Consider the following 20,882-nt stretch of genomic DNA (forward strand, 5'->3'; position numbering starts at 1 on the left):
CAGCCACGCGACAGATTGACGCGCCAGTGCGATTTGTACACTTAACTTGTTTGCCGGGGACGATACAACCGGACGAATAAAAATGACATTGCAGCTCACGCCCCTTTTGAAACGCGATATCTGCTGTTTTAACAATGATCGAATTATAACAGATCTGGATAAGTAGATTAGTCGCGAATAGAGTAAGTATAACTGGGTGTAACTGGGTGTGATTTTACAAAAATCTTAGATTTTTTATAATAACTGAACCCACTGATTAAAAAGAGTTGATAAGTTAAAAATTATTAAAGATTATATTTTCACTTCGCCAGCATGTAAAGGATTGCCGCGTAAAAATAGTGAAAAAAAATAGTAATCTTTAGTATTATAAATTACTCGCTATCCTCAATTAGATATATTCGGTTCTACACTACTTCGTTAGTTCGTAATTTAAACTCCGCGCTTGCGCAAAAAAGACAACTTTCCTCTCTTGTAGAACAAGAAACTATTATCATTACATTTAGATAGTTAAGAAATAGCTTCCATTAAAGCTGAACTTCAGATCTTCACTCAACGCACCTGACATTGAACATTACAACATATTGGTATAAAGAAAATTACTAATTCTTTGTCCTAACTGAATCTATATGACATCCGGGGCGACGCGTGCGCAAGACGCAAAGCACGTGCACGACACACGACGACAAACGAGGCCGACAAAACGCCCATTTGCTTATTGTATCGTAATCTGATTGCTAAGTGGGACATGTGTACGCAGTCTTATGAGAGATTGACTTACAATTTCGAATTTTTCTCTTGTTTAATGAAATTGCTTCTTATTTTCAACGTTCTACGTTCAACGTTTGAACGGCCTCCTCGGTCCAGTGGTTAAACGTTGGGCTCACAATCCGGAGGTCCCGGGTTCGAATCCCGGTGGGGACATATCACAAAAATCACTTTGTGATCCCTAGTTTGGTTAGGACATTACAGGCTGATCACTGGGTTGTCCGAAAGTAAGACGGTCCGTGCTTAGGAAGCCACGTTAAGCCGTTGGTCCCGGTTACTACTTACTGATGTAATTACGTAGTCGTCACATGAGTCATGACAGGGGCCTTTGGCGGCTCAATAGTAACCCTGACACTAAGTAACCCTGACACTAGGGTTGATGAGGATGGTAATCCACCTCACAATCATCCAAACCAACCAAGAAGGAAGGAAGGTGTATTACCAACCTCATCAACCCACTCGATAGAAGAGAAGATTTTCAACGTTTTAGGATGAAATTAAGACATTTTACTACAAACATTCCGGAAGGAACTATTTTGTCTATTTGAAATTAGGGATTGAAAAACATTTGGACACAAATATATTAGATTACTTAACTGGCTATTTAATTCAGACTGCCCCTCGTAAATTTATATTAAATCATAATTAATTTATATTTACAAAGACTAGTCTTTATTCTTATGCTAAACAAGTAACACGATCCCCATTCTTTCGCTGTACAATTAGAAGCAACGATAAACCCATGCATTATCTACTCAGGGCACAATAGAAAATATTATTACCCTTAGAAGAGGACTAAAATTGTTAGTATAATATTTCAAGTGGGGTGCGACGGTACGATGGTACCATGTGTGAAATCACAATGGTTTAGAACCATGTTTTTGTTTGACAAGATATGAGTATGATGGATAGTTAGCCAGTATGTTTATGCTGGTGTTCTAAAACTATATTTCTAAATTTCAAGGCTTGTATAGAGAAATACGTTGAGTCCGAAAAGTTAAAAAGCACTCGCATCTTTAAAGAAGTCCTTATTGGAATAAATAGAGCAGATAAGAAATGAAAGTCATCAAAATTGTATATTACATTAAGTTTTTAATCTCGTATTATTTCGTGATAGTTTTGTTTCATGAACGATTACAATGTACAAGTCTTATTCGATATACGATTCTGTTAAACAATATATAAGTAACTACACATTTTATATTCGGGGAGGAAATCTTCAAAACACACAATTCGCTTCTGTGTTGAAATCCGGGAAAGTGTTCGGGGGAGAACATTTATTTTTATTTTTTCGTATACATCTTTGTAAGATTTTTTCGTTGTATTCATAGATATTCTGAACCTCCACTCTTAAAAGGATATGCATTGTTTCGATTCGAGATATGATTGATATTCCGTTTAAATTTACATTCGATGTCTTTACAAACCTAAGCAGAGACAAATTTTACACTAGCCAAAGTTAAGTGTCGAAAAACTTACACATTGATTAAAATTTACAATTGTACTTACAATAAATATATCACAGATTTTACAAAAACAAGATTGACACACTGACGTGAAATTATAAAGGAAACATTTCAAAGAACCACATTTTTACATGATACTTTATGCCCAAGTTGAGCGTTTTGATAATGGGCATCAATTTATATAAAATCTACGAAACTATTCCAATCTAGCAACCGAACCATTAAATACTTTTTCTATGCTGTACATTAACCTTACAATGTTATTTACAAATGTTCTAAGCACGCCGTCACCACATTCATGTTACTCACATCTAAACATTTTAAAGATATATAAAAACAAAAGCTTTGAGAAATCTTTGGTGCTTCATACAACCTCACTGAATTTAGCCTTTAGAATGTGTTGTCCATACGCTACTTGGAAGCTAGAGGCGCGGTCTGGGCATATTGTTGTGCGCTACACGTTGGCAACGAGAAGGGGTTGACGCTGAATGGAGATGATACGAGCCCGCCCATTCCTGTGACCAAAGAAAAAACTGGTAAAAAAATATAGAATAGACGCTTATTATTAATACACATACGTTTCTGTCTGGGAAATAAAGTTTGTAGTTCCAGTAAGCCACGCTATCGCAGACTTTCTTACACAAACTGTAAATTGTATGTTAAGTAAAGTTGAAGAATAAGCAAGTTATAAGCACTAATCAAGCAGTTTAAAATGACGTCACACACGCAACCCAACATTAAAAACGTAAAACAGACGAAAGAACTACTAACATTGAACTGCGAGCTGCCAGTTTTGCTGGTGTTGCGGACTCTGCCTCACTACAGCAAAAGCGCTCCTCTTCCCTTTATCCTCTTTCATTTCTTTCGAATGAGTGTTTACAGGACAGTCGGACGTTTTAGAATTTCTTTCATAATGTCCGCTATCTTTCGCGTTATACACGTTATAGTGGTCAGATAAGTGTCCATTCATGTTGGCTGGGTGGTACGGGCCGAGGGACACTGGACGACAAAACACAAGGTTAACACAAAAGGCGAAAGCAAACAGTGCAAAGCGTTGGAATGTAGATGAATCTCGTTGGGATTTTGCGGGGACTTAAAAATGAGAGCGAGATATCTTAACTAGTGAAAATTAAAAGAAATCATTGCTCATTTTTATAAACGAGACAAGATATAAAATAAAATTTAACAACGAAGACATACAAGTTTGATTACTGAACAGGTTTTGAAAAAGCTAAATAAAAAGATGAGTGTTATATACAGACCCAGAAGTCATTCAAATTACTGCTCCATCCGATGGATAGGTTTGCAAACAAAAAATACTTCAGTCATCAAACTTACAAGGTTTTAAATTAATTTTGTTAAACTTTAAATATGTCTGTTTCATATTTCTGTTTCACTCTATGTATTAAAAATATAATTAGCTCTGTAGATGTATGGTATTTAAGGTCATCGTGTCAAAGAGAAAAAATAATGAAAGAATGAAACATGGTTTGCTGTTAGCATCGTCTACATTGGCCAATAATTTTGTAAGAAATCAAGAGCAACTTATGTAAAGTAACCTAGAGTAACATAAAGAAATTAGGCCACATTTTGTATGTGAGTACTTTTTTTATGGAGTTTATAGTAAAACATCATATATACACATTTACCTATATACAATAGTAGAGCATTCATAATGATATGTAGGGTGGAAAAAGCCTGAGAGTAGTGAGTGAGAAGAACGAAAGTAGGGCGCCACGATAGTCTCTACTACAGTATTATGTAGATTCACAGATGTACAAGTCTTTTACTCACGTGAGTAAGTATTGTTGTAGAACGAAATGGGATTAGTACGAATACAAAAATACGGCAATACGGTGTGTGCTATGTAAAGAAATCATTGAACCAGTAAATGACATATAAAAGAACATCTAGCTCACGACTTTAGCAAGAGGTGCATCCATCGCAAAATGAACTAAGTGTCCGCGCTTCATCGAACTTTCTGTTAGACCAACGTGATAGTTAGGCCTTATCTAAATTATCTTGTCTAAATTGTCTATATTGGTAAACACAACTGTGTTAGTGAAAATAACTAAAGATAAATTCATAACTGATTACTGCAACTCCAATTGGTGCTGGGAATCGAACCGTCGCTTTCCATTTGAGAAGCAAGCCGGTGACACACAGGACTACAGTGACTTTGGTAAATTATCATATTTTATTAGGAATTATAATATCTAACAATTATAAAATTAATTAAAAAAGGCGCAAAGTTAAAAAATATATTATCCTTACAATTCAACACGAAAACTCTAACGAAAATATGATTCAACCTACAAGTAAAGACATTTTAAGGGGTAAAGTAAACGCGGACGAACACTGTTTACACAAATACTGTAAAGTGCTAGCACCTACCTCTTTGACCTCCAGATTCAAGAGTTTTAAAAAAGAAATGGAAGATAAGTAAATACGTAAAGAATTTGATGATTCAAAACAAGAACAAAGCGACAGTGATATCTGGCTACAAAGTACTAACAGCATACTAAGTATGGCTGAAAAGGTAACTAAGAAAAGTAATATAACTTACGTGAGGTAGTATTGAAGAGCGAGGTAGGTGGCGCTGGATAGTGCTGAGGGTGGGGGTATGACGCGGGGGCAGCATGCGGCGTAGACGCAGCCGAACAATACCGAGGTGATACCGACCCGCCACTGCGCGCGTAGTCTTCTAAAAGAAAAAGCCTGGGTCAACACGAAATTACGTTAGGACTTTCTTGATACGCTACGGATAGCTACAGAATTTCGATGGTGGGTTTTTAATCGATATGTATTTCAGGTGGGAAGTTCGCAATTCAGTAATAAATTCTCGACACAACAATGAGAGCCAGCCGTCATCTCAGTAATCACTACTTGCACATACATTCACCTTCGCGCAGTCTATCAATAATAGTTCAGGCAACAAAATATAGGGTGTGAACAAGCTGATCCCAAAAATAATACAACCGCAATTTACTTGAAGTGTGTATTTCTTACAGATGGTACAAAAAAAACAATGGAAACGGAAGGTCATAATATTGCCGGTAAATCTTGACACCGCGATGCAGAAAATGTAGTAATCGGTACAGCGACATCTAGCGGATTTTAAAAACAATACATTGCACCGCGTATACGCGTATGATGCGGTTAAACATTCCGCCCACCAAGGACAAATCATAAATTTTCCTTAATTCCGCCCACCATGATAAAACTTTAAAACATGAAAACACAACAAGAGTCACTAATTACTTGGTGAGAAAGATAATGACCTTCATAAATAATATAAAGAACAATATAGACTTTACTAACAATGTGGACAATGTTATTACTAAATGAAACAGAACGAAAAATAGTGAATTTTTCACTAATTCTAAAAACAAACATAAAACAATTCCAATAATATAAAACAATGTTAAAACATTTAGTTGCATCCAACACTTAGGTAACTAGATAAAGATAAAAAATAAAAACTTAACTATCAAGTGACAGGCAAAAAGCACAGTTTTGAAACGGGTCGTTTAAAAAGGTGCCCCTTGCTTCTCAGAGAAACTACTCGCGTAATTCCGTCCAATCCAGCATGTTTCTCAATTATTATTCCGTACAACCACTTAGAAGGCGGCAAATCATCTTCCATGACTAACACTACATCTCCTATTTGTGGTTCATCAGGGCTTTTATGATTCCATTTGTAGCGATGGTGAAATTGGGTTAAGTATTCACGCGACCAGCGTCGCCAAAAGTCCTGTGTCATTCTCTGGGTAAGTTGCCACCTTCGGAGACTACTAATATTAGAGTCCTGATAGCTAACATCTGGCGCCAACACCAGAGGTTCTCCAACTAGAAAATGGCCTGGTGTGAGTGGAGCCGGATCACCTGGCGTTTCACTAATTTTTGATATCGGTCTCGAGTTAAGGCAAGCCTCAATTTGAGACAAAATGGTTGTCAGTTCTTCGAAGGTCAAGGTGGAATTGCCGATTACACGCTTGAGGTGATATTTGGTGGATTTCACGCCGGCCTCCCATAATCCTCCAAAGTTTGGAGCGCGGGGCGGAATGAAATGCCAGTTGGTGTTGTTGTTGGCAAGTATTGAGGCAATCTCCGTGGCCAAACTCGACTTCTCCTCATTGAACAGCGATTTTAATTCGCGTGCAGAACCCACAAAGTTTGTGCCATTGTCGCTCCATAGCTCTGCACAGTGACCACGACGAGCAACAAAACGTCTAAAGGCGGCCATGAAGCCTTGCACTGTTAGGTCGCTTACAAGCTCCAGGTGAATGGCACGCGTGGTCATACATATGAAGAGGCATATATATCCTTTATAAGAGCGGTTACCTCGTCCTTTGGAAGTTCTAATCTGGATGGGTCCTGCATAGTCAACCCCACTCTTGAAGAAAGGTCGACAAACAGTAACCCTTGATGATGGCAGTTGTCCCATGAGCTGATGCTTAACGCGAGCAGAATAACGAATACAGTGGATGCATTTCTTAACATAAGTTTTGACCAACTGTTTCGCTCCAACTATCCAAAACTTGGTACGTAAATAGTTAAGCATCAACTGGGGACCGCCATGCAAAGTCCTTTCATGAGCATTAGCGACAAGCAAATCAGTGAAATGAGATTTCTTCGGGATAACTACGGGATGCTTCATCTCTTCACTGATTTGAGCATGCATCAGCCTGCCGCCGACTCTCAAGATTCCGTCTTCGTCAACGAAAGGATTCAACGAGGTAAGTATACTTTTTTTACTAATGTTTCTTTTTTCTTTCAGGTTTTGCAGCTCTTCGTGGAAGTATTTATCTTGATTTATCTTTATACATATCTTTAAACTTTCTTGAATTTCTAAACTTTCTACCCAAGGACTAACTTTTTCTTTTCTAATTAATTTTCCAAATCTTTTGCAGAGAGCCACAACACGGATGAGTTTTCTAAATGATGAGCACCTTTCTACGAGCTCTTCAAGTGAATTTTTATCTTCACTGGTGTAAGTATTTACTAAACAAACCTTACTTTCCTTTGCTTCCAATTGTGTTTCTTTCACAACTCCCTTTTTATACTTGATTTCCTTTTCTTTCAGCCAGGATGGACCTTCTCTCCATAGTGTTTCACCTTCAAGATCTTTTGACCCACGGGACGCGCAATCTGCAGGATTATCTTTCGTCGATACATGTGACCACTGTCCAGGATCTAATGATGTTACAATTTCAGACACACGGTTTGCAACATAAGTCTTCCATCTGTTGGGTCGACTGTTCAGCCAGGCAAGAACTACAGACGAGTCCGTCCAAGCGCGAGCTTGTGATTTATCCAATCCCATTACCTTGGCAACTTCAATTAGCAATCGCGTTAACAGGACTGCTCCACACAATTCCAATCTTGGAATCGATATTTGCTTAATTGGGGCCACTTTGGTTTTCGAAGTGATCAGTGTGACATGTACGTGGCCATAATTATCTACAACTCGTAAAAAGACAACCGCAGCATAGGCATCATTAGATGCGTCGCTAAATCCGTGCAGTTCGCGAACAACATCATCGTCGCTAGTATGGATCCATCGTGGAAGTCTAAAGGTGGTAAGTTGATTCAAGTTATTTCGGTAAGTTAACCAGTCCTTCAGTAATTGAGGTGGAAGCTCATCATCCCACTCAATTCCCGATAGCCACAATTTCTGTATGAAAATCTTGGCTGAGATTATTACTGGCGCTAACCATCCAAGAGGATCAAACAACCGTGATATATCCGATAACACTCTTCTTTTAGTTACAGGTGTCTTCAGGGGTGGAAGCTGCACTGCGTACTCAAACTCGTCGGTTCGTCGGTTCCAGGTAAGTCCCAGTATTTTCATCACCGTATCTAGTTTTAGTTTCCCTTTGATTGTTTGATCTTCCATGTTTATTTCTTTTAATAATTCCTCATTATTACTACTCCATTTTTGAAGTTCTAATCCTCCTCCCTTCAGTAATTCTGTCAGTTCTGTATAAATTTGTCTTCCTTCTTCTACAGATTTGCAACCCGTCATTAGATCATCCATGTAGAATTCCTTTAGAACTCTTTCAGTAGCCAGCGGATAATCTTTACCATCGTCATATGCCAGTTGATGTAGACTTCGAACTGCCAAGTATGGCGCCGAAGCTGTACCGAAGGTAACCCGCAATAATCTCAGATGTTGCATTTCTTCATGGGGATTTTTACGCCACAGCAGACGTTGGAAGTCGACGTCTTTGTGATCTACAAGTATCTGTCGATACATCTTGACAATATCTGCTACTAAGCAGATAGGATAATCACGCCAACGCATGATGATATGACGTAGATCATTTTGAAGAGTTGGACCAACCAATAAGTCGTCGTTCAACGACACGCCATTGGACCCACGCGACGAAGCATCGAAGACAACACGGAGTTTGGTGGTATCTTTGTCCTCCCGAACTACAGGATGGTGAGGTAAGTAAACAACTTCTGGTTTATTACGCTGATTTTCGGGTATGATCTCCATGTGTCCCAATTCGAGGTATTCGTTTATAACATTCGTGTACTGTTGTTTCAGATTACTGTCGTTAGCGAGTCTCTTCTCAAGCTGATGAAATCTTTTTTGGGCTATAGCCTTTGTATCGCCATCTTTACAACGAGGATCTTCGGTTTTGAATGGTAAACTAACAATATAGCGTCCAGCTCTGTCTCTTTTGGTAGTTGCTGTGAATATCTGTTCACATCTTTCTTCTTCTTCACTGAATGCAGGTTTAGCATCAGCAACTACTGGATCTGACTCCAACTCCCAAAACTTCTTCAGGAAATCGTTGTCATTGCTGTAGTGAACGTGATTGCACCTAATGGTACTGGCTGACGACTTGGATGTTTGTATAGGTCCAGATAGAATCCAACCCAGTTTGGTATTTTGGGCAACTGGTGCACCGGGTGGACCCTTGATTATGCCTTCCATTAAAATCTGGCCGTATACGTCTGCTCCGAGGAGCAAATCAATTTTATTTGGATTCCCAAACGACGGATCTGCCAAAGTAATATCTGCAAACTCGGACCATAACTCAATCACGACCCTTTTTTCAGGGAGAACTGAGGTGAGCTTGGGCAGCACAAATGCTTGAATGCTACAACTAAAGTTATCGTGAAGTGACTGGATCTGAAGAGAAACCCTCGCTTTGGAGGCAATAGAGTGATCCTGTTCACTTCCCAATCCCATGATACAACTTTTGTGTTGTACTTTCTTTAGCCCGAGAAGTTGTACGGCAGATTCCGTGATGAGTGATGCTTGAGATCCCTGATCGACCAAGCATCTCAGAGTAACAAAACCATTCGTTTTGTCTTTAGCATTAACTAATGCTGTAGCGAGTAATACTTGCTCGCTTGTAGTCGCAAAACAAGTTGTGACTTGGTTTGTAGCTTCTTGCGGTGTGTCTGACACTGACGATGTTGCTACTACAACACCGTTCTCAGCTGACGCAGAAGAATCAGTTGAGTGAACTTCGTTTTTGGGGTGCAGCAGTGAGTGATGTTTCTTTTTGCATATACGACACCTAGTGGATTGACGGCATGAAAAAGCAGAGTGACCAAGAGTTAAACAATTGAAACATAGATTGTTGGATTGCACGAAATTACGTCGAACATCAGTATCGTCTTTCGCAAACTTTTTACAATTGAACAGACGATGGTTTTCAGTACAATAAATACAAGTTAATGTAGTGGTGACATGATGAACTTTTGGATTCATTTGAGTAACATTTTGTTTTTGAGGTACAGTGTTTCTTGACATCTTTGGATCCATGAATTCTAGGGCGCGAGATCTTACATTCAAAAAAGTTTTGAATGTCTTAAGTGTGGGTAAGTCATTAGTAGACTCATTGATTTTTAATTCCCATTGCTTCCTAGATTCATTATCCAACTTTAAACAAAGAATATAAATTACGATTACATCCCATGTGCTTACATCTATGCCTAGATTATTTAACGCATGAAGACATTCGTTTGTGTTGTCCAATAGTTCCCTTAGTGCGGCTGCAGACTCTATTGTAATGTTTTTCTGACTCATGAACTTCTTCAAAATACAGTTAGACAGGTAACGTTTATTGTCATATCTCTCTTTTAATTGTTTCCAACACTGTTCATAATTTTCATTTGTAATTGGTATATGACGCAAAAGTTGTTCGGCTTCACCAGTTAGAAGGCTCTTTAAATAGTGTAACTTTTGTACGTCCTCTAGTGCCTTGTTATTGTCTACTAAAGATACAAATAGGTCTTTGAAACTTGTCCATTCGGCGTACTTTCCTGAGAACGAAGGTATGGATATTTTGGGCAACTTCAAACTCTGTTCTTTCGCAGTGACACTCTGACCAGACTGTTTTTGTTTACAGCCATCCGCTTTTCCTTCAAGAACAGCAATTCTTTCCCTCAGCTCATATTTGTACTCCGTGTATAACTCCTCACAGTTTTGGTAAGCATCAGACGTCATATACTCGGAAGCCTTTAGTTCCTCTCTATCCGAATCTTGTACAAGTTGGGTGTGTGTTAAAGTAAATTGGCTCCATAGTTCGTTCAAAGTCTCTAATCTCGTCTTAAGATACGACTGTGAAATTAGTCGCTCTTTCGGTGATTTTTTAAAGTTTGATCTAGCCTTTTTTATTCTGTCAAATAGGTCGCTTTGAACACAGATACGTGACTCCATCTTAGTTATGTTTAAAAAATATGTTTTCTATAAGAATCGTTTGTTTCACACCACAGCACACAAGTTCCAGAGTAAGTAAACTTTCAGTATCGAAAAATATTACAAGTCCACAAATTTTATCATCGAAATTTTCTAAGTGTTTGAAGAACGTTCACAGTCTATGTAAAATCGGGCATGGATTCCCCGTCTCGTCGTTTTTTTGTAAATTATTCTAAGTCCATGCAAAGTTAACTGAATTTTTTCTAAGTTCCAAATTTTACGATAAATTGCACTAAGTTATTTCTTGATTGATTCACTACGTTATAAAAGGTAAAATGTACTCACAGTTTTATGTCACTCACTCACACTAATACAAGTTGTCACTTTGATACCGCATCCAATGTCCACTTCAGCGCACTGGTGATCCTCGGATGATGATGATGGTCCTCCTGTAGTTTGCTTCCTCAACTCCTTCCCGCCAGGGATGAAGACACCATCAGCAACAAACCGTCACTGTGTCGGCGCCGCCGTGTGGACACAAGCCGTCAAAAAATCCTATGGGCCGTATACTTCCGACTCCGAAGGACCAATGAACAAGCTGATCCCAAAAATAATACAACCGCAATTTACTTGAAGTGTGTATTTCTTACAGATGGTACAAAAAAAACAATGGAAACGGAAGGTCATAATATTGCCGGTAAATCTTGACACCGCGATGCAGAAAATGTAGTAATCGGTACAGCGACATCTAGCGGATTTTAAAAACAATACATTGCACCGCGTATACGCGTATGATGCGGTTAAACAGGGTGTTACTGCCACCGTACCGAATACTGAGGGGATCAAAAAAAAAGATTCAATTCATGATTCAGAGCTAACATCTATTTAAAATTATGATTTATTTTGTATTTTTCTTCTTTAATTATTTATTATGATTTACATACTTTTGCGATGGAAAATTCCACTTGATATTAACTCAAAATCAGAGTTAAATCATCTTCCTCCGTATTCGGAACTGTCACTAATACCCTGCATACTTAAGTAAGAAACCCACCTTCAGTCCACTGGCCGGCAGCAGTGTCTTGCACACTGACGGCTAATTGTCCGGTGTAGGAATTGAAGGGCATACTCGCAGGCGGTGACCGAGGAGCCCCCAAACCCAGCTGATTGTTCCGAGGCATCGAGTACAATGCCTCAGCCAAGTCTGCTGCTCGTTTTAGAATTATTTCCTGGGAAGCAAATAGCGAGAATAAATAAGATAAAACTTTATTTCTTCAATATTACAAAGGCTAAAATACAGTATGTCTCAGCAGGTACTGATTAATATTAAAAAGAAATTGTTTACATCTGATCCAGTCAAATAAGCAAGTAATGATGCCATCAGAGGTAAGTACTTACTATAACTCAACTCCAATAAAATGAAAACTATGGGAATTGCTGGCGAGGTGAAGAAATTGACAAGATAGTTCATGTAAGTTTTTTAGATTTTGTAAATTATGACAAATGAAATGTTTAAAAAATTACTGCAGAAATGAAATAATTCAAAAGTTACTGCAGTGATAACGCAAATGGATTACTTTTTTGACAATAACAAACATAACATAACATAACAAATACTTTATTGCACAAACAGGAAAAAACAAAATACAAAAAGAGAAATAGAATTAGACAATTAATGAATTTAATGACTATTTAAGTCCACAATAACACCTATAAAATGCATATTTACTTATCTAAGCAAATAAATATTTCCATTATATTCTTAATAAAAAACAAAAATAAAACACTTCTTCTGTGGATGAAAAAAACTTTTATGTGGTAAATGTGAAGTTGCCCATATCTCACCTTTGGTAATTTCTCCGGATCCCCGGGATGTCGCGGTATAAGTTTCTGAAGTCTCTGGAAGCCGTAATCTATCGTGGGCTCGTTGAGCGCTGCTATGCGAAACAAGAAAACAATATCAATCATTAGTTGCGTTACCCACTAACAAATCGAAGCCTAATTGATTGATCGCGAAAGAATCCTTGTTGCCGAATTAATTATTTTTGGGGTGATCCTATCTTAGCAAGATAGCAAAATAATCAAAGAAATGGGGTCTTTTTTATCAACAAATTCTAATTTTGTTCCAAAAAGCAACCGTTATACGAGTATCATGAAATTTAAAATCCTTTAATGTTTCACGACATAAAATATTGAGAAAAGAAGAGTAGTAAAGGACTTATAACAATCGAAAAAATATAAGGCAGAATACTCACAAACATAAACAAATCGCCCAGGCGCGCCCTTGCAGAACTGTTTGCTCTTGTAGGACAACGTTACTTCCACGACTCCCGGTATGTGTCTCGGTGGCGTTTGTACTCTTATTGCGTGTGATGTTATTAACTGAGAACGAAATATGCAATTCAATATTTGTAAAATAAATAAATGTTCAAAAGCTAAAGAGATACATAATAAATATTGCTGGTAACATACAGTGTGTAAAAACTCTGTTGAGTTTAATTATTTACGGATAGTAATTTTCCAACCAGTAATATTCTAATTACCAATAAAAGTATATAAAATACAAAATGTCGTCATTTATAATGTAAGATAGCTACAGGTTCAAATCACACTAAGTGGTGACATAAGGGAAATAACAAAAATGAAAGAGGAATTCAAAAATATTCTTACCTCGCTCCAAACTAACATAGTCCCGAACACGACTTGCAATCCGTCGAAGAAGTTGTCCCCTACTATGATAACTGTGGATCCGCCAGACGTCCAGCCTTCGCTTGGTGATATCGCTTTGATGCAAGGTGTTGCTACTGGTAGAGGGGGGTACAAGCCCGCTATATAAAACAAAAAATAGAAAATCAATTTTACAAAGTATTAATCTGTAAAAGATATTTCAATTCATTTTTGGTTTACAAGTGACTGTTTTAACAAAAAAAAAACATGAAATCATATAAATGGATGTAGTAAAAACTCTCAATTATATTATAACTCACACACAACGGTTTCTTGTTTCTTAAACTAACGGACAACATTCCATACCCCAACAACTTGAAAAGTTGAGTAAACGCAACAACACTAAAACTCATTCCGTCCTACTTGAACTTTTATCTTTTACTGTTCCAAGAAAAAGGACAATTGCAGACCGTAAAAGTCACGGTCGATGGTAATGAAACTGTAAGGTGAGATTTGATCGTTAGGGTCGATAGAAAATGAATTTTAATAGTTGCGGATAAAGTTGAAGATGAGGATGAAGTTCACGGTTGTTATGACATTGTTGAAGTGATACCGCAAATGCAAGAAGGTTGTTAGGGGGACACGCGTCGTAAGACAACAGGGGGAATCTGAAATCTTGAACAAAACGGCGCGGTAATAAAGATGGGTAGAGAAAGTGAATTTAAGGGGACGAAAGAAGATTACGCTCGAGGTTCATTTTTAATTTGACTAATATTTTTCTTGTTCCCCCACGATAAATTAATTTTTCATGTTCAATGGTAAAAGTTTTCCGTCTAGGTTTTATGAATTCGTCTTACATGGTTCTATTCGTTACACGGATATTATAGAATTTTTGGCCAACTACCTAGTGTACGCTGTAAATACATTTTTTAAAGTCGGATCGTCATAGCAAGAGCAGTAAGAAAGGTCAAACGAAATGCTAAATAATGAAATAGAACAACGCGAGACGATGCTCTTAGAGTGTACTCTGCAAATTTTCTCATTGGCACCGTGTAATCCCTTCGAGTCTGTTTCACGCCGTCTAGCCTCCTTCTAAGTTTCGATGCTCGAATTGTATGGATGAGATGTTTAAATTCTGTTATTTTACTCTCAAAAATTTAATAAGTTCTTGTTTTATCTGGTAAGTAAATAAAAGTAAATAGATAAACGGGTAGTAAGTACTCTACATTTACAATTTTAAAGCAAATACTTTTTAATGCAAGTTTTCGATACGTTTTTGGTAGGTACATAAGCGATTAGGGAACATAGGATGCTTAAAAAATGTTCAATATTTAATGACGATAATCAATTCAGAATAACTTGTATTCTCCCCAAACATAATCCTTTTCTGACAAAGAAATCTGGCAAAAAACAAGCTTGAAAAAATATACATCCAGAAAAATTTTCATGTCATAATTCCTCACTAAATTATCCCTACCCGGTCTTGCTCGGCTCAACGCTTCGCCTACCCGGGAACTTCTTTGCGAAATGTCTACAGTGATTCCTTGCATACAAACGACGTCTCCAACAGCCATTATTATGACTTTCGCACATTCGTCGTCGATTGACTGCGTGCTTGTTTAAATAGAAGAATTTGGCAGTCGAACAAGATATTCGATTCAAAATGAGAATTTATCTAGAATAAGAACGTTTATTTGTATAATGATTGTTACTTAGAAGATTAAATGATTTTTAATTTTCTATAGAAGTTTTTCGGAAATGTGTTAGTTTCCAATTAGAATTGAAAGTCTACAACTTATATTTTTAATCCAATGACGATCGAAATAAATGACGAAAAAGATGAAAACCCAAAAGTCCTGTCCTCAAATTATTGTTACAAGCTCTTTTTAATATTTTTGAAATAATAATTTAAAAACTAAAAGTAACATAAAAAGAAACAAAAACGTACAAGTGGGCACGGGCTCTGGCGCGGCGTCAATACCTTCAGTTGGGTCGAGGCGCTTCGCCCTCCGGCCGTGTTTGCTGTTGTTGTGGACGAACATGTTGTCAGATATGGCGAGCAGTGGCCCGTCCACCATCACTTGCGTTGATATCACCACCTGCAGGATAAATATGATTATTTATAATGCATATCCTTTTAAACTTCGTCAAAAGTGGTAATATAAAATAATGGTACATTCAAATATTAGAATCACAGTATCGTTTTTATTTCGTCAGCTCACTTTGATTTGAGTATATTAGTCCGTTTATAGAAAAACATTTTAGTAGTCAGATTTGTACTAGAAAAATTACAAAATCCGTGATCATACTAGAAATAAAGCATCGGTCTATTACTACATGTATTGTATTTCTTTGTGTTGTTACACAAAATAAATAACTTTAACCAACCCAAACTCCTGAATTATGTACCAAAACGCATCGTTACCCAATCCCGGGCCCAAGTTCAAGATCATCGACTATACAACCAAGTACAGTCGCCGAAAATAAAACCGTCAGTTCTACTACTGCCCGCTCTTATATTTCACATGCACACCGGTTCGCATTCCGACGCACACATCGAACGAATCGAAAGGGAGAGTCCCTAGGGAGGAGGGGCCAATGTCTCGGGACCAAAATGGACGAAAGTCTTCCAATAGGTATGCAAGGAAGTGCATTGTGAACGTATATGGAGCCAGAGTGATGTGGGTGGCCGTTGATGGACGGGCGGGTGATCGATTTTTTTGTGACGCAATGTACTTTTTTGGGTAAGTTTTTTTCAATGTTAGGAATAAATTGATTCGGCATGTATTAGAATAGAAAAGAAAATAGTTTATTATAAAACAACGCCACACACAAAAATAAACAAAAACATCATTTAAAATTTTCACAAAACAATTAGGTACCTACAAAAAATAAGCAAAACGGATGTTCGTCGAAATGTTCATGAGGTGGTGGACGTTCTGAGATAAAAGGGCCTCACTCGGCACAAGTCAGTATTAAGTATTAATAATTGTTTCATGTGGAGATCCTTGGGGGAGGCCTATGCCCAGCAGTGGGCGTCGTACGGCTGATGATGAAGTGTTTCATAACATTCCGATGTTATTACCTACGTCAATCAACTTTTTCAAACTCTACCTACTAATTAAAGTTATTTTTGTCTCCAAAGTAATGTGTAAAACAATGAATGCCTAATATTATTTATACTGTTAATTATATCGACATGAACACATGGTCTTTTTGGTCCGTTTTACTTATAGCGAGTGTTGTCTTTACGATTGTACTGTCGTTTGACTACAGTACTAGGGTATTGTAGTAAAGACTTGCTAGTAAACATGCTTTGACCCAGTCTTATATCTATAATAGCAGTTGCAATTTAATGCTTGCAACCGCAAAACGCTGGCAGACTAGAATATCTGAATTGTCTATTCAAATCGATGAGGGAATGCATTATTTCGATTCCACCCACTATAAACGTAGCAAGTTATATTATACCCATATATTCTTACCCTTGAAACGTTAGGGAGCGACCACTGAATTATTCAATGACACACAGAAAGCCCAAATATAGACATAGCTACACACTCACACACTTACACCGCTCAATTGCATGTAGAAATGGACATTATGCATAGTACGGTAAGTTCATATTTGGTTGAACTTGGCAAGAGGACACGTAAGACAAATATGTCTTAGCCAACTATGGAAGCAAATTTGTACTCATAAGTAGAGTGTGTGAATGCACCTTTATAGCTAGTTGTGTAGGGCTGGTACTAATTAGTTGTTATGTTACTTTGAAAGTTTGAAGTAAGTGAGAATTATTATTGAAAGGGTAAACATTTGATTTGTAGTGTTGTAGTTTAATGGTATTTTTGGTTGAAGAACATACTGTTTTCTTTTTAAATGTTTTTACGCGTCAATAGTTAAACAATAATATTTAAAAAGCAGTTAAGTAAACTGAATTACATAAACAACTGTGTAAAACTACACCCGATACGATGTCACTAACACCCTGTATAAGTAACTTGTCCAAAAATACCAAAATAACGAATTACTTACCTACATGTATAAAGAAGGTCTCTTTAATACAACAAATTGATTAATTAATCAATTTAAAAAAAAAAATAAGCGGAGAACAAACTGTTCTGGAGGCCGCCCAAATTGTACTGTATTCATGTGTTATGTCTGATTGTTGAAATTCTAGTTCTGTGCAATAAAGTATATTTGATTTGATTTGATTTGATTTGATTCTCGGTTTCTAGTAAATAAATAAAGTCGTATAAATAAATTTAATTTCATCCCTCCCCAAATTGGAGGTGCTTCAAATATTCAGGAGTCGTGAACACAACCCTTCCTTCAGTTAAGGGCGATACGGCAGACGGTGTGGTACAAACACAATAACAAGAGACGAAAAAAATTAAGCGACGACGCGACGGGTTGAAAGTTTGGAGACATCGGAGTTCGTATGGAAATACTGTCCTGTGACGTCATCAATAAAAGCGGTCGTATTTATTGTTACTTAATTCATATATACACATACACATAAACAGCCTATGTACGTCCCACTGCTGGGCACAAGCCTCCCCTCAATCGACCGGAGGGGGTATGGAGCATACTCCACCACGCTGCTCCACTGCGGGTTGGTGGAGGTGTTTTTACGGCTAATAGCCGGGTCCAATGGCTTAACGTGCCCTCCGAAGCACCGAATCATCTTACTTTTTTGGACAATCAGGTGATTCAAGCCTGAAAAGTCCTTACCAAATAAAGGACAGTCTTACAAAGTGATTTCGACAATGTCCCCATCGGGAATCGAACCCGGACCTCCAGATCGTGAGCATAACGCTCCAACCACTAGACCACGGAGGCTGTTCAATTCATAAATAAAATACGAAAATAAGTCGAGAACTAAGTCAAAAGTCGAAAAGTAAGCTACTCTCTCGATATAACACCACCATTTCCACAGTTCCTTAAACTTCATCATGAGTTTTAGCGTGTGTAATCAGTGCGTCGAGCAGTTATTAGAAGGAGTACATTGTTTCGCGTTTTCTAAGGACCTGCACTATCATTGTGCAGGTATTGAGGTAGGCTACAGGAAGTTATATACGCTTCAGCCAATATTTTAGACCATCTCGATGACGGCTCAGACAGACTCGTGTAGAGTCGCGGCAATTTTTCACTGCGTCTGGTAAACAAACTGCAGACTCTCGGTAGAGACGATTACAAGATCTGATACATTAATTCCTGTGTCTTAGATAATGTGCAGGGGAAGGATAGCGCATCAGCAAAATACGTGCAAAATATACTTAAGTAAGGTTTTAATTATAGATGATGATTTGATAGCTGGGCTATTATTTTATTCTGGGTGCCATGGTTAACTTATTCGCCAAAAAAATTTTTTTTTATTTATGCTATTGTTTGTTAGTATTTCTTACTATTATAACAATAATAATATTTAAATTACATTTTACAGGAATTTGCAGCGATGTTTACCAATTATTTTTCACTTATTTTTATATTTATACTAGGGAGGGTGCAGAAAAACAACAACTGTGTTACTTTGTTACATTATGTAGTTTTATTATTGGGAACGTTCACATTAAATTCAAACCTTTTCTTTTTTAAATTAAGATAAAAGATTTTTGACCTTATATTATTAAATCAAGAAACATTTCAGTCTAATACATCTTTTATTGGTTAGGTTTACCACTTCGTTACCTAATTTTGATTTTATGAGATAAACTTTTGCAATAAAATGGAAAACAATAGCAGTTCAAGCATTTTATTTATGGAGGCCATTTATATATTAAAAATTATCAAAAAAAGTCAAAAAATTTAAAACATACTTAGATAGTTTTAGTTCTAAGTCTGAAAATGTCTCCATAAAAATGGGGGACAAAAAAGTAACGCAGTAGTTTAGTAAGTAACATAATGGTAAACTTTCCGCATCTATGGTGTTTAACTTACTAAAAACAATTAAAAACAGAATACAATTAAATTGAAACCATAACAAATTAAACAAATCTCTCTTAGAATAAAATAAAATCAAAACTTCTCAAAAAAACAATATTAAACATACATTAGTTTCTGTCTGAGTCAAATATATTTAATGGGACATCAAATTCATTCAATTCGTTTTCAGCAAATGGAATTCTATAGTCTCTGCTTACCCCGGTGGGAAATAGGCATGAGTTTATGTATGTATGTATGTCATCATCGTCATCAGCCTTACGACGTCCACTGCTGGGCATAGGCCTCCCCCAAGGATCTCCACGACGATCGGTCCTGCGCTGCCCGCATCCAGTGGCTTCCCGCGACCTTCACCTGATCGTCGGTCTACTTTGTAGCGGGCCTATACTGAGCGTCGTCCGACACGTGGTCGCCATTCTAGAACCTTTCTGTCCCAGCGGCCATTGGTTCTCCTCGCTATGTGTCCTGCTCACTGCCACTTCAGCTTTGCAATTCGCCGAGCTATGTCGGTGACTTTAGTTCTCTTGTGGATCTCCTCATTTCTGATTTGATCGAGCAGGGAAGTACCGAGCATAGCTCTCTCCATTGCCCGCTGAGCGACACCGAGCCTCCTCACGAGACCCATAATAAGCGGCCACGTCTCACTGCCGTAAGTCATCACTGGCAACTCGCACTGGTCAAAGACTTTCCTCTTGAGACACTGAGGTATTTTGGACGAGAAGATATTCCGCAGCTTCCCGAACGCTGCCCATCCGAGTTGGATCCGACGAGAGATCTCTTTCTCAAAGTTGGACTTACCTAACTGGATTATTTGTCCTAGGTAAATGTACTGGTCTACAACTTCGAGTGTAACGTTCCCAACCTGAACTGGAGTGGGTGCGACATGGTCGTTGGACATAATTTTTGTCTTTGTCATGTTCGTGCTAAGACCCACTCGTTGGGATGCGTTACTGAGATGCTCGAGCATGGTGTTCAGGTCTTCCAGGGTCTCAGCCATTAGGACTATATCATCAGCAAATCGAAGGTGCGTCAGGTACTCGCCGTTGATGTTGATGCCAAATCCTTTCCAGTCCAGAAGCTTAAAAATATCCTCCAATGCAGCAGTGAACAGTTTCGGAGAGATGCCATCTCCCTGTCTCAGTCCTCGCTGCAGTTGGATCGGATTAGAGCTCTGGTTCTGTTCTCGAACTGACATAGTGGCATTTTGGTAGAGGTCCCTTAGCAATTCGATGTACCTATGGTCCACTTGGCACCTCTGAAGAGACTGCAACACCGCCCAGGTCTCGATCGAATCAAAGGCTTTCTCATAGTCCACAAACGCCAAGCAAAGTGGCAGATTATACTCTTCGGTCTTCTGTATAACCTGCCGCAGTGTA

At 37.9% G+C, this 20,882-nt stretch overlaps 1 protein-coding gene across 5 annotated transcripts in view; it reads right to left on the minus strand.

The window, feature by feature from the left end:
• Positions 1-1,956: 1,956 nt before the first annotated feature.
• Positions 1,957-20,882, minus strand: part of LOC126371079 (transcription factor collier) — a 69,871-nt gene continuing 50,945 nt past the window's right edge. The window contains exons 9-16 of one of the 5 annotated variants that reach the window (XM_050016272.1): positions 15,545-15,662; positions 13,567-13,724; positions 13,152-13,278; positions 12,742-12,830; positions 11,951-12,125; positions 4,798-4,935; positions 3,003-3,230; positions 2,617-2,746 (exon numbers count right to left, since the gene is read on the minus strand). In XM_050016272.1, the coding sequence (XP_049872229.1) occupies positions 2,745-2,746; positions 3,003-3,230; positions 4,798-4,935; positions 11,951-12,125; positions 12,742-12,830; positions 13,152-13,278; positions 13,567-13,724; positions 15,545-15,662 (1,035 nt within the window). In that variant the 3' untranslated portion in view covers positions 2,617-2,744. Of the gene's footprint in view, positions 2,747-3,002; positions 3,231-4,797; positions 4,950-11,950; positions 12,126-12,741; positions 12,831-13,151; positions 13,279-13,566; positions 13,725-15,511; positions 15,663-20,882 lie in introns of those variants that run through there. The other 4 variants (XM_050016271.1, XM_050016270.1, XM_050016273.1 and 1 more) reach the window with 4 other exon arrangements.

Source organism: Pectinophora gossypiella, chromosome 12 (assembly GCF_024362695.1).
Source record: "Pectinophora gossypiella chromosome 12, ilPecGoss1.1, whole genome shotgun sequence".
Classification (NCBI taxonomy): Eukaryota; Metazoa; Arthropoda; class Insecta; order Lepidoptera; family Gelechiidae; genus Pectinophora; species Pectinophora gossypiella.